At 38.3% G+C, this 12707-nt stretch overlaps 1 protein-coding gene across 1 annotated transcript in view; it reads left to right on the forward strand.

Annotated features, from left to right (window-relative positions):
- The window catches only part of neto1l (neuropilin (NRP) and tolloid (TLL)-like 1, like), a gene marked incomplete at its 3' end in the record, with an annotated part of 146837 nt that overhangs the window by 102432 nt on the left and 31698 nt on the right, over nt 1-12707 (forward strand). The window contains exons 5-6 of the mRNA XM_079806729.1: nt 5529-5570; nt 5670-5797. Of these exons, the coding sequence (XP_079662855.1) occupies nt 5529-5570; nt 5670-5797 (170 nt within the window). The remainder of the gene's footprint in view (nt 1-5528; nt 5571-5669; nt 5798-12707) is intronic.

Raw genomic sequence — 12707 nt, forward strand, 5'->3', positions numbered from 1 at the left:
AGCAACTCCAAAGAAGGCCTGAGTTCATCCATCAAATCGGAATTAACCAACAGTGGCTTGAATAAGTACTGTATGGAGAAGCAACATTAGGGTCAGGCTGCGATCAAAAAACTATCCCTTTAAGGCAATCATTTCAGTTATAGAATGACTCCCTGTGTATTTTGCACTATAACACAATATTCTACTGTGCGAATATAAACACTGAGTGAGAACAAGACTGCAAATTTTAAATCTAAGCTGCAGAACCCAGGTCCAGTTTCCACACTGTTCCCTTCTTTAACCTGCCATTTTATCTTATTTCCGCCAATTAATCTCTTTTGATATGACGATTTTCTCTCGCACACATTCTTTCTTCCACTACCCTATTTCTGTAATGTAATCTTTTTCATTCTTTCTTTTTTCCTCAAAGCCTGATCTGAATCATCAGCGTAGATATTGAGCAGCATGTGTAATGTGTGAAATGTTAAACAAAGATGAGTTGCACGGAACCTTCACAAGAAATGTGCATGCTAACTAGACATACCTTGACCCCAAATTAATAGACAATGTGGGTAACACTGGCACACAAACATTAGCCAATCACAACAGAGATCGTTTGTGTAGAAGTCTTAAAGATAGTAATGCAACTCAATTAGAACTGTTTTTGGTGTGAGAAACTTGACTCACATTATAAGTGGACTTGCAATGCAATGAAAAAGTAGCTTAAATGTCTTGTTGCATATCCTACAGTCTCACATTGCCAGATGTCCCAAAATAGGAGTGAATATGTCATAATAGTGATGGGTGTCCTCTGCGATCACACACACAGTGACCCACATAAGTGCTCACAGGAGGGTGAAATGAGAATGAGAGAAATAAATCAGGCATTTTCACCAGATCAATCCACAAATCAATCAGTCTCTCATGTAAAGGTGACTGAGGTACAATCCAATCCTCTCTTAACGGGTTCAGACTTATGTTTTGTATATGTGTGTATGTATGTGTGTCTTTTCTAAGAGATGTCATCTTCACTGAGATTCAGTTCTGTAAATGCCACCGTGTCTGTCCATGTATGAATATCAGAGTGAACGGTGGGATCACAGAGCGAAATATCACCCATACTAAATATAAGCCAATCTAATCACAGAGGGGTGAGAGTAATTAAACTGCCCACCTATTAGTTCTGCATAGCACAATGCCGCTTCTGATAGACTATGTTCATTTATGTTAGGATAAAGAGTAGGGCTGTATTGGAGCATGATATTGATTCATTTTGACATATGACAACCCACAGAACATCTGATGCTTATTGCACAAAAAAATTGCAGTCTTTTTAGTGAATCAAATATGTAAACTGGCTTGTTTGAGTCAAGTTATCGGTTATCTGAAACTGAAAAAAATGTGCGCAGAGAAAATTTCTTCATATGTAGGAAATAAATAGACATTATAACAGAAGTATAACCAAAATATCCATTCGATTTGAAAACATGAATCTGATTTGAATCCAATCTAATCAGAAAATCTGTATTTACAGGCCTAGTTTGTATTGCTTTTAGAGTTATATCAGTGAAATAATCATTACTTTGGGATTGGCAGAAAAATCGGTTAAGTCTCTAAACATTTCCCTTTGTCTTAAAGGGTTAGTTCACCCAAAAATGAAAATTCTGTCCTTAATTACTTACCCTCATGTCGTTCGACACCCGTAAGACCTCTGTTCATCCTCGGAACACAAATGAAGATATTTTAGTTGAAATCCGATTTCTCAGAAAGGCCTCCATTGGCACAATGCACGGTACACTCTCAAGACCCATAAAAGGTACTAAAGACGTCGTTACAAAGTCCATCTCACTACAGTGGTTTGACAATAACTTTATAAAGCGACGAGAATAGTTTTTGTGCGCAAAAAAAACCTAAATAACGACTTACATAGTGATGACCGATTTCAAAATAATGCATCATGAAGCTTCAAAGCATTATGAATCAGCGAGTCGAATCATGATTCGGATCGCGTGTCAAACCGCCAAACTGCTGAAATCAGTTGACTTCGGCGATTCAAACCGCTGAATCCACTCACTGATTCATAACGCTTCGAAGCTTCATGATGCCTTGTTTTGAAATCGGTCATCATGATATAAGTTGTTATTTAGGGTTTTTTTGTGCACAAAAACTATTCTCGTCACTTTATAAAGTTATTGTAGAACCACTGTAGTGAGATGGACTTTGTAACGACGTCTTAAGTACCTTTTATGGGTCTTGAGAGTGAAAAAGTGCATTGTGCCAATGGAGGCCTTTCTGAGCCATCGGATTTCAACTAAAATATCTTCATTTGTGTTCCGAAGATGAACGGAGGTCTTACGGGTGTCGAACGACATGAGGGTGAGTAATTAAGGACAGAATTTTCATTTTTGGGTGAACTAACCCTTTAACATTGTTTCCATAATGTTCATAAAGGTTACTTCATGACGCTTGAATAAATTTTTTTTAGCGGCAGTCTATTATTATGGAAAAATTCTACCCTTATATGAACTTAAAAACAAAACTACCAGTGATTGGTTGCTTTACATGTCAATTGGATAGTCTAAGTGGGTGGTTCTAGATCAGAATAAGTTGCAGTGAAGACTATATGAGACTATATTGTTGGAAATACAATAATCTCTTGCGCATTAGGCATTCTGCTCTTAACCACTATTGTTAGACTGAGTAAGTTATTTGCAATAAATATGATTCCTCAGAGACTGTGGAGTAGGATATGTACTTTTTTAAATTGAAGTGCATTTGAAAGTAAATAAATTCAACTCTGAGAAGAATTGAGACCACTGGGAACTGAGGAGATTTCACTGAATGTGCGGTTACGTAATGATTCTCCACAGCAGGTTAAAAAAGTCTAAATTGTTCTTTAACGTTTAAAGTTATTTAAGGACAGCAGGTTGGATCAATACAATTTAGATTATGGCTTTCCATTATTATTTGTTCAGACCTTTTTTTTAAGTGGTGCAGGGGAGCATATTTTTGTAGGCCAAACCGAGAGCTATCGACAAAAAGTCAATAGGATTTTTTCACTGGCTTTTTGATTAATGCAGAAAATAAGCTCTGTGACCATAAAAGCTTTAAGATTCCTTCACGTTTTGTTCATCAAGATCATATTATAGCAAATAAACACAACCTTTATGAATTTTGAAGCCTAAATCAAAACTAAGGGTAGGCAATCAACAATCTACACCACAGTCGCATGTCTTCAATGTCACTAAGCTGCAACAATTATTTTAATCTATTTAAAATCTGCAACGTGGAAAGTTTGAGATAGAATAGTTTGCAAGAGTGTGAGTTAGAGTTGTAGCATTCCGTTTGTACTCGGCCTTGTCTCGGTCTCAGACTAAGAGGACTCTGGATTTTATCTCAAGACGGGTCAAGACCACAACTGTGGGTATATCACTATATTATCGGTGTATTGTCTGATTTATTGTTAACATCATTAATGTGATTGGATGTAAAACGTCCTGCTTCAAATGCAATTAATAACTTATTTCTAATTTGATTTATTTTGTTATCCAAAAACAAGGATTGTGTCATAAATGTCACCAAAATTAATACAAATACAAAATTCAAAAAAAGTACTTGTATCTATTTATCTACTTATTCTGAATTATAATATATGATATATTATAACAGTATATAATTAAGCAACATCACAAAAGAAAGAGAGCTGTTTTCACGAATATAAGCACGAAAAACAAGAAGTTAATATCAAGTCACTTACTAACTTAGACAATTTTAAACATAAGTTTTTGATATTTCAGCTACGAAAACAGTTCCAAACAAATCCATATCAGAACTGTTGTGCATTCAGAGCAACACACTGCGGTGATTCATTACTAAATGAATCAGCTGCTTTGAATGAATCGGTTAAATAAATGATTCTGTGACTCACTCATTAAGCAATTTGCCACCACCTACTGGCGGTTTTAGTTTCATATTTAAAAGTATAATTTTTAATAATATTTATAATTATTATATAATTTCATTATATTTTATCATGTTGAAATTTAATTTTTAAAACATCAATGTCAACATTAAATGCACTCTCAAAAAAAAGTACAAAAGGTTCAAGTGGCTGTCACTGGGGTGGTACACTGAAGGGTACATTTTTGTACCTAAGTAGAGGAAAACAATGGTATAATTGTACCTTTAGGAGGGCCCAATTATTACTCCTGTGTACCTTTAAAGGTAGAATTATACGTTTTGCTCCTCAAGGAACAAAATGCTACCTCCACTGTACCTTTTTTTCTGAGAGTATGTACCAGTTCAGATCCAACTGCTGTGCCACCTCAGTGAAAAGATTGCAAGCAAAAAGATTTGCTTTTAGTGCTAGTGAAATTTGGCTTTAACATCTCTATAATATCTTATTTTATTTATTTATTAACTATAAGACATTTTTTAGACAGCAGATGTGGATCTTTTAGAGCTGGTCTGATCTTGTCTTAGTCTCAACACACGCTGGTCTTGGTCTTGACTTGGTCACGGTTTACATGGTTTTGACGACAACACTACTGTGAGTACAAACACAATGAGGCTGTGAAAGTGGACTAGTGAGTAGATGAGTAGACTAGTGAGTCGTTTATTGTCCCTGACAACCTCTGCAGTCCAATTTAGCCACTTGATAGCAACCACTTTTTTTAAAGATAGCTAAAAGATTAAACAAATCTGTATTTTATGTTGTAGAATAAATGTGTGCTTCTGTTGTTAACCACTGACTTTATTTCAGGCATTTACCCCACCCCAAAACCCATTAAGAAACCACAGACTTTGGGAGAATGGAAGTGTTTGGTGGATGTTTTTGTGGCGGATTTATACTGTTTGTATAACCACAGTTTTACTACAAATGCCATGGTTAAACTATGGTTAGCAAAAAATGTAACCATGGTTATGCTACAATAACCATTTTCTTTTTTTGTAGTAAAACCATGGTTAAATTTCATAATGGCTGGTTTATGGGTTTTAGGACTTATTCCTACAGCACGTTGCAAGACTTCACACTCAAGCTCAGTAGGTGGCGATAATCAACCTGTAAGTTTGTGAACCACCATCAAATAAAGTTTGTTAAATGTATTACATGGATATTGGATATGAGCTTTAGTAGAACCAATAACCATGATTACACAAACGCTCTTCTCCTCAAATACACAGTTTTCTCTATAGGTGGTTTCAAAGCCCCTCCATTATGGACAGCTTCCAAAAAACATTTTCACAAGCCTCTAGAGCTGTGGAATGAGAAATATACTGGAAGATATTACTAAATGAGCAGTCTAATCTCTATTTATTGAATGCTTCCTTCCTGTTCAAACTGCAACTCTGCATCATTTTTGAAACATCCACTGTGAGATTTCAAACACTTATTAAAGCTATTAAACAGTTCACAAACCTTATTGATCAATCTCAATGTACACGCTGATTGTACATTGAATGGTTCAGTTGCTATAACACAGCACAATATTTATGGTTATTGATTATCTGAATTATATTATATATCTTATTTTCTTTCTTTTTTTCAGATCCTGACTTTAAAGACATAGGAGTCCCCAAACCTCTTCCCTGTGGGTATTATTCATTCATTTATAAGCATCCTACATATGAATATATCTAATGGCTTTTCATTTTCCGTAATCTGTCTTCTTATGTCTCTTCCGCTGCAGTTTGTGAATTCGAGATGGGAGGACCTGAAGGCATCATTGAATCACAGCAGATCACCAAAGACGGCAAAGCCTTGCAGACAGAGGCAGTGGACTGCAAGTGGTACATCCGTGCCCCCCCTCGTTCCAAGGTCAGTCCCCCGCAGTCAGACCCTGTCCCAACTTCCCCCGCTCACTTCTAATAGCTCCCCAGTTGTTTCCCTGTTGTCGTTGTGTTACCCAGCCTGCCACAATTCTGACATATGACAGCTTGTATCTGCCTCAAGCTGTGCACTAACCGCCTAACACACTTCAGCGTTTGGATTCCTGTTTTGCAGTCGTTTGCATTATGTGGCCATTGTGAAAACAACTTGGGGCGAATTTGTATGCGGTTAGGTGGAATTCTGTTGAGGATAAAAATGTGCCAGATTTTGGGAGTATGACATGCAGCAGAATGAGCTCTCGCAGGGCTGCCATTGTTTATATAGCTGATGAGAATCTAAGAAGAAGTGTCCATGTGGAAAAGGTCAGGTATTCCAGTTTATTTGGGGTCAGGTTTGTTTTTATAATTGAGGCACTGTTGCCAGCGGAGCAGTTTACAACTGCCCTGGTCTCACTACACTATTAAAATGAAAGATTCTTTATTGGCATCTATGGTTCCAAGAACCTTTAAAATCAATAGAACCTTTCCATTGCACAAAACGTTCTATATAATGGAAAAAGGGTCTTTACATTTTTAACGTGTCCTTCACACTAAGAAAAAAAATGGTACGATTTTGTAAAAGTGTATATGCGTTTGTTTAGCCTGTCTTTTTTCATTTTTATGGTACAGTAACAGAAAGATTAGACTGCTCAATTTCCCATTTTATTATGTTTTCTGATCCAAATGGGAACAAAATAAATGCATCCTCATTAGGATATTTTATTACATGGCTGTCTGTATTCATGAATTCTGATTGGTCAATTGCATAATTCTGCAGTCACATATTATTTTATAATATTCTAAACAGTACAATTAACTGTTGTCTCAGGCAACCAATCAAAAGTTTGGGGTCAGTAAGATTTGGGGTCTCTTATGCTCACCAAGGGCTTATTTATTTGATAAGAAATAAATTTTGTGCATATTTTTACAATTTATAAATAACTGTTTTCAATTGTAATATATTTTACTTTTTTTTTTATATATATAAATTTTCAGCAGCCATTACTCCAGTCTTCAGTGTCACATGATCCTTCAGAAATCATTCTAATTTAGTGCTCAGTAAGCATTTCTAATTATTATCAATGTTGATAATATTATTAACAGTTCTGCTTAATATTTTTGCATGGACTAGACCCCTGAAGGTGTGCTGTGGTATCTGGCACCAAGATGTTAGCAGCAGATCCTTTAAGTCCTGTAAGTTGCGAGGGGGGGCCTCCATGGATCGGACTTGTTAGTTCAGCACATCCCACAGATGCTCGATTGGATTGAGATCTTGGGAATTTGGAAGCCAAGTCAACACCTCAAACTCGTTGTTCTGCTCCTCAAACCATTCCTGAACCATTTTTGCTTGTTGGTAGGGCGTATTATCCTACTGAAAGAGGCCACAGCCACCGGGGAATGTACTGTGCCCATGTGCCATGTGCCATGTGCTGGGCTGTACATGGTCTGCAACAATGCTTAGGTAGGTGGTACGTGTCAAAGTAACATTCACATGGATGGCAGGACCCAAGGTTTCCCATCACACTGCCTCCGCCGGCTTTCCTTCTTCCCATAGTGCATCCTGGTGCCATGTGTTCCCCAGGTAATCAACGCACACGCACGCGCCATCCACGTGATGTAAAAAAAAAAGCGTGATTTAACAGACCAGGCCACCTTCTTCCATTGCTCCGTGGTCCAGTTTTGATGCTCACGTGCCCACTGTTGGCGCTTTCGGCGGTGGACGGGTCAGCATGGGCACCCTGACTGGTCTGCGGCTATGCAGCCCCATATATATATATATATATATATATTTATTAAAAAAAATAATTAAAAAAAATATGTAAAATTCCACACCAGCCTTTTCAGAAATGGAAAAGTTGCAGATATAATTGTCTTCTGTAAAGGTGCAGGTAATGTTTAAATAGTACAACTGTGCTAAAAAAACATCACACAATACAAACAATAATAATTTTGAAATCAATGACAAGTTTTACATGTAAACCGATTCTGTATTTATTCATACATGGTGCAAACAGTGGTAAAAATAGCAGAAACAGCAAAAGTAATTATCCCAAAAATGTCTTCAGATTACAAAAAAGTTGAAAATAATGATAGAACTTCAGTAATTTGAGTTGATAAGATAATACCACGAATTCTTCTACTAATAAAAATAAACTGCACTAAGGAATAATGAGCTTCTGGGTTCATGAATATTAATCATGTTGTCAGCGCTCATTCTAACTGATTTGCTGAAATCAAAACAGGCACCGTAATAGGTGCACGCCAGCTAATGAGATTCCCGTTTGTGCATTCGTTTCTTCCTGTTCACGAAAGGCTGAATAATTCCAAATAAATGCCATTATTTTACAGGAAAATACAACAAATGATGTTTTATAAACAAAGTTCGGGAGGAGTACGTTCAGATAATTGACACAGGTAGAGAGCAATCAGCTAATCATCAATAAGAGGTATATATACACGCAGCAGTCTTACCTCTGTTCATTGACTGTTTGCCAGCATCCCTCCACCACCCCTTCTCCACACTTTTATTCATCAACCACTTACATTCACGGGGGGGTACTTTGGGTTCGGGCCAAAATTCCGAGCTCGAAGCACTCCCCCCGGACAGCACGCCAAATACGCATTTAAACTACTCTCCATAAATTATATGTAAGTGTGAACTCGTGAAAGGATATTGTTTACATGGAGCACGTCAATTCTGTGTGGTATAAGACTCTCTCGCTCTCTCTTTGAGTGTGTGTGAAACACTGAGCGCTCTCAGTCGCGCGTCTCACACATAGACCGTAAAAAAATATGGACGACGCGACTTCATTGACTTCCGCTGACCAAAGTTGAAGCTTTCATAGGCCCGCACACGGCGCTGACATCTTGGGACCGAGTCTGCGCAGTAGCGATCTCGGGACCGGAGTTGCGCAGTAGAGAACAGGAAGTAGAGGCGCGATTATCAAAAGCCCACCCACACTCTCGCAGATGCAGAACAATTAATTATGTTGGTGTGAAATAAACAGTTATGGAAGTGTAGAAATTAAAGCTAAAGCTCCAATCTCCTCACAAAAATCCAGAAAAAAGTCAGTTAGTGCCTCAGTGACAAGTTCACTCAGAGAAGCCGTCAATCTCAGCTGTCAATCATGACGTCACACCCCCAGTTTTTATAGTATCAAATAACTCACTAAAACTAAACTTATTAAAAAAATGAACACTTGAAATGAAATTATTGTAATAAAAACTGCCTAAAATGACAGAAACCATCTTTAGGAAACAATTATTTGAAGTGTAATTAAATTGTTTAGGGTGTCTCGCGCCCATTCAAATACATGGAGAGGCAGGGTTTAGGAGCTATACTGGGACCGGCCACCGGGGGGGGATCGAGGCACGAAAGCTTCAATTTCTGACTGGAGCACTACAGGCTTGGTCTCACACTAGTGTTTACTGTGCGTCAAATGCACTGCGCATTCATTGAGATGAACTGAAATAGTGTGCTTTACCGATCGATTGAGACAGAGCGAATCTCTTAAGCGGTCAGTCCAAGTGATCAGCGAGTGAAATACATCTGTATGGTTCAGATTGCCCTCAGGTAGCCCCTCGTTTAGCTATGAACTCTTCCGCAGCTTCCGCCATAGTTGTTTTCGCTCTGCACGTGAGATGCGGATTCAGTGCCGCCGCTCCCATTGCGCGGCGCTTAGGGCACCGAGTGCTGCAGGGGCACCACAAGACAATTCTCTCTCCAACCCCCGTTCAGCTATACAAGTTGACGAACGCAGCCACCGCGGCCATCATAAAGTATACGCTTTAAAGCAGCACTAGGTAGTTTTTGCTCTCGGGGTCCCCCTACAGTTGAGAAACAGTATTGTCCTCTACTACTGTCGTAAACTGTCATTCTACATCAGGGGATGCATCGCACGTGCATTTGTTGACATGACAACTATGATAGCCCTGAACACTGCCGGAGTTCACATGCAGGTGTTCTGCTTGCGTCGCGTGTGAAATGTCTTCATCCCAGGTACAGTGGCATATGTTTCAGCATGTCATATGAATATAATTTCATGGGTTTTATTTTTTTCAAACGCCAAATGATCGCGATGCTCACGTGTACAAGCCAGCGTCATTATAGTAGCCTAGTCTACTGGTTCCCGTTTTACAGAATCTATATGATACTTCAATTCAATGTTTGAGTGGTAGGTAATAATCATACATCATCAATATTATAATATCAAGCTACCCTAGATGAATCTGCAAATTTGAAAAATCGATTTGCATTATAGCTTGAGGAAAGACAAATAAACAAATATCACAGACATGTTAGGTATCCTAAAATATGATTTTGTACATCTTACGTATTTACTTGCAAGAATGTAGCCCCTCCTCCTTCAGCTCACGCCAACGAGCAGAGGTGGACAAAGTACACAACTCCATTACTCAAGTAAAAGTAAAAGTACCACTGGTCAAATATTACTCCGTTACAAGTGAAAGTTGTAAAAAACTATTTTTACTTAAGTAAAAGTACAGAAGTACTTGTTTATAAAAGTACTTAAGTATCAAAAGTAAATTTCCTTTTTTATGTCAATGAATTAATTTATTATCGTTGCATTGTTGTATAAATGCACGCTATAGCCATCACGGTGGTTTAAGCCAGTCAGTGATGCTCTATCCGACATGCTAGCAGACGACTATCTTGAACTAATTTAAATACTTGTATAAAGGTTACAAAGCTGCTGTCACTTTAAGACAGAATGCACAAATCCTATAGGAGGATCTTTGTTGACATCTTTGTACGCATGCGCGAGTGGTTGTGTGGCAACAAAACAAACAGTATGGCGGGCTGTAAAGACGGGACGAGCACTTTCAAGAGAGTTAGCGGGCGAAATCCACAATATATAAGCACTTTAACATCTGAAGACCGGAGGAGGTTTGGAGAGAAGCTCAATTTGTATTGGTGACAAAATTGAAGTTATTCAAAGCCCATATGAGATCTGGGATGACAAAAAACGTTGGTCCGACTCGTCCGTGTCTTGGCCACCAATCTGCTGGGGAGACATTTATTCTTATTTAATAGAAACCCCTGGACCCTTCACTCATAAAAGATTAAAGGCTTTCAAAAGTCTGAAGGCCTATGATTTTGTTTCTCGCAAAGTTGGGCCGATCTTTTCTGCCAAACAGAAAGCAGTGATCGTGCTAAAAGCAGAGGTTAGACCTGGCCAAGCAGAGTCACAGCGTGATTCGCATCTCCCGTGGGTGATCGCCAAAGAGAACGGCGAAATAATCACTGCTCACTGCGACTGCAAAGCCGGGTAAGTCTTCATTGATCAGTGTTCTTATTTACTTATTTATTGAAAATGTAGTGACTGTTGTACCAATTCAATTCTGTTCAGTCTGAGACTTTCAATGACGTCTGTACTAATTAGTACACACTAACTAGACATCTGAATCAGAACGCGAAAACATATGACTCGGTTGATTTGACTCAGTTTTATTTATTTTTTATTCAATCTTCTATAAATACATCACTAAGACAAAATGTGCCTCACAAACTCGATCAGAAGCTGCAGGAATCCAGGCTTTCTTCGGAGCGTCCAGGTTCAATCGCCTAATTGCACGCAACCATTTCTTTCGTTTTTCGCTATCCTTTTTGGAGGGAATTCGAAAAAACGTTTTATCAGGCCCCCAACGAGCCGTACAATCGACCACACAGCAAGAGTGAACCATACTCTTCTCTAAATCCTCCTCCAAACGTGCAAAACAATCAAATTACAGGTATCTAGCGGTGTTTCTTGCCACACGACTCCCATGATGCAACGCGACAAACATAAACAATGACGTCACAAAAGATCCGCCTATACACTGATACACATCCGATATTCCCGTGAATACTTTCCAAAATGAAAATTTTGTCATTTTGTGTGTATTGGTCTGTTTAAGTGCGAAAAAAACACAAAAGAAAGCTCTATTCAGTACTCGTGCTCTGGCATCTCAGAGGCACAAAAAAACAGACTGAACTCTTTCATCATCCATATGTCTATGCTTCTCTTTCTCCCTGACATTTACATGTTTTTTTAACATTTTATGATACCTTCATCAAGTGTATGCCATCGAAACTAATCTTTAATCTTTTCAGAAAACTGAAACTTACTTTCTAATATGGCCATGTGTGCACACACCGTGCCGAGGAACCGTCTTCCTCCATTTTGCTATAAACTGATCAGTGTTCAAAAAAATTTGGGAAATTATGACCCTACAAAAGTGATTACTTATAGGCTATTCTCAAAAAAAAAACAAAAAAAATTTCATCCACTGACTTGCAAAGCTGCTACAGAAACGACTTTCGACTTCGAGGACCTTGATAGAAATGTAGTGGAGTAAAAAGTACGATATTTGTCTTTCAAATGTAGTGAAGTAAAAGTAAAAGTTTCCCTAAAAAACAATACTTCAGTAAAGTACAGATACTAAAAAAGTGTACTTAAGTACAGTACTCAAGTAAATATACTTCGTTCCTGTCCACCTCTGCCAACGAGCAAACGCTGGCCCAATGTTGATCCTCGTCCTGCCTTTAATCCGATCACTTTCTCGTTTCCTCTTTTTGCTTTCCTCCGACAAAACCTTTGCTTTCTTATTTTTCTGTGCTGCTTCGGCCATGACTATAACATTCGGCAAACAAATGATAGTTTTTCTCGCACGTCCGAATTTAAGGAAGTTGGGGGTGGTGGTGGAAGTGACGTATATGCCGTAAAACATTCGAATTTTGTAGTTCTTTTTTTTCTCGGGTTACTACCCGAAACCCGAAGTTTAAAAGTACGATTAAAAACGATACAGACCCCGTCAGGCTATGGCAGACGTGTCATTCAACCTATTATAAGTCGATGTAT

Source organism: Gobio gobio (assembly GCF_949357685.1).
Source record: "Gobio gobio genome assembly, chromosome: 23".
Taxonomy (NCBI): domain Eukaryota; kingdom Metazoa; phylum Chordata; class Actinopteri; order Cypriniformes; family Gobionidae; genus Gobio; species Gobio gobio.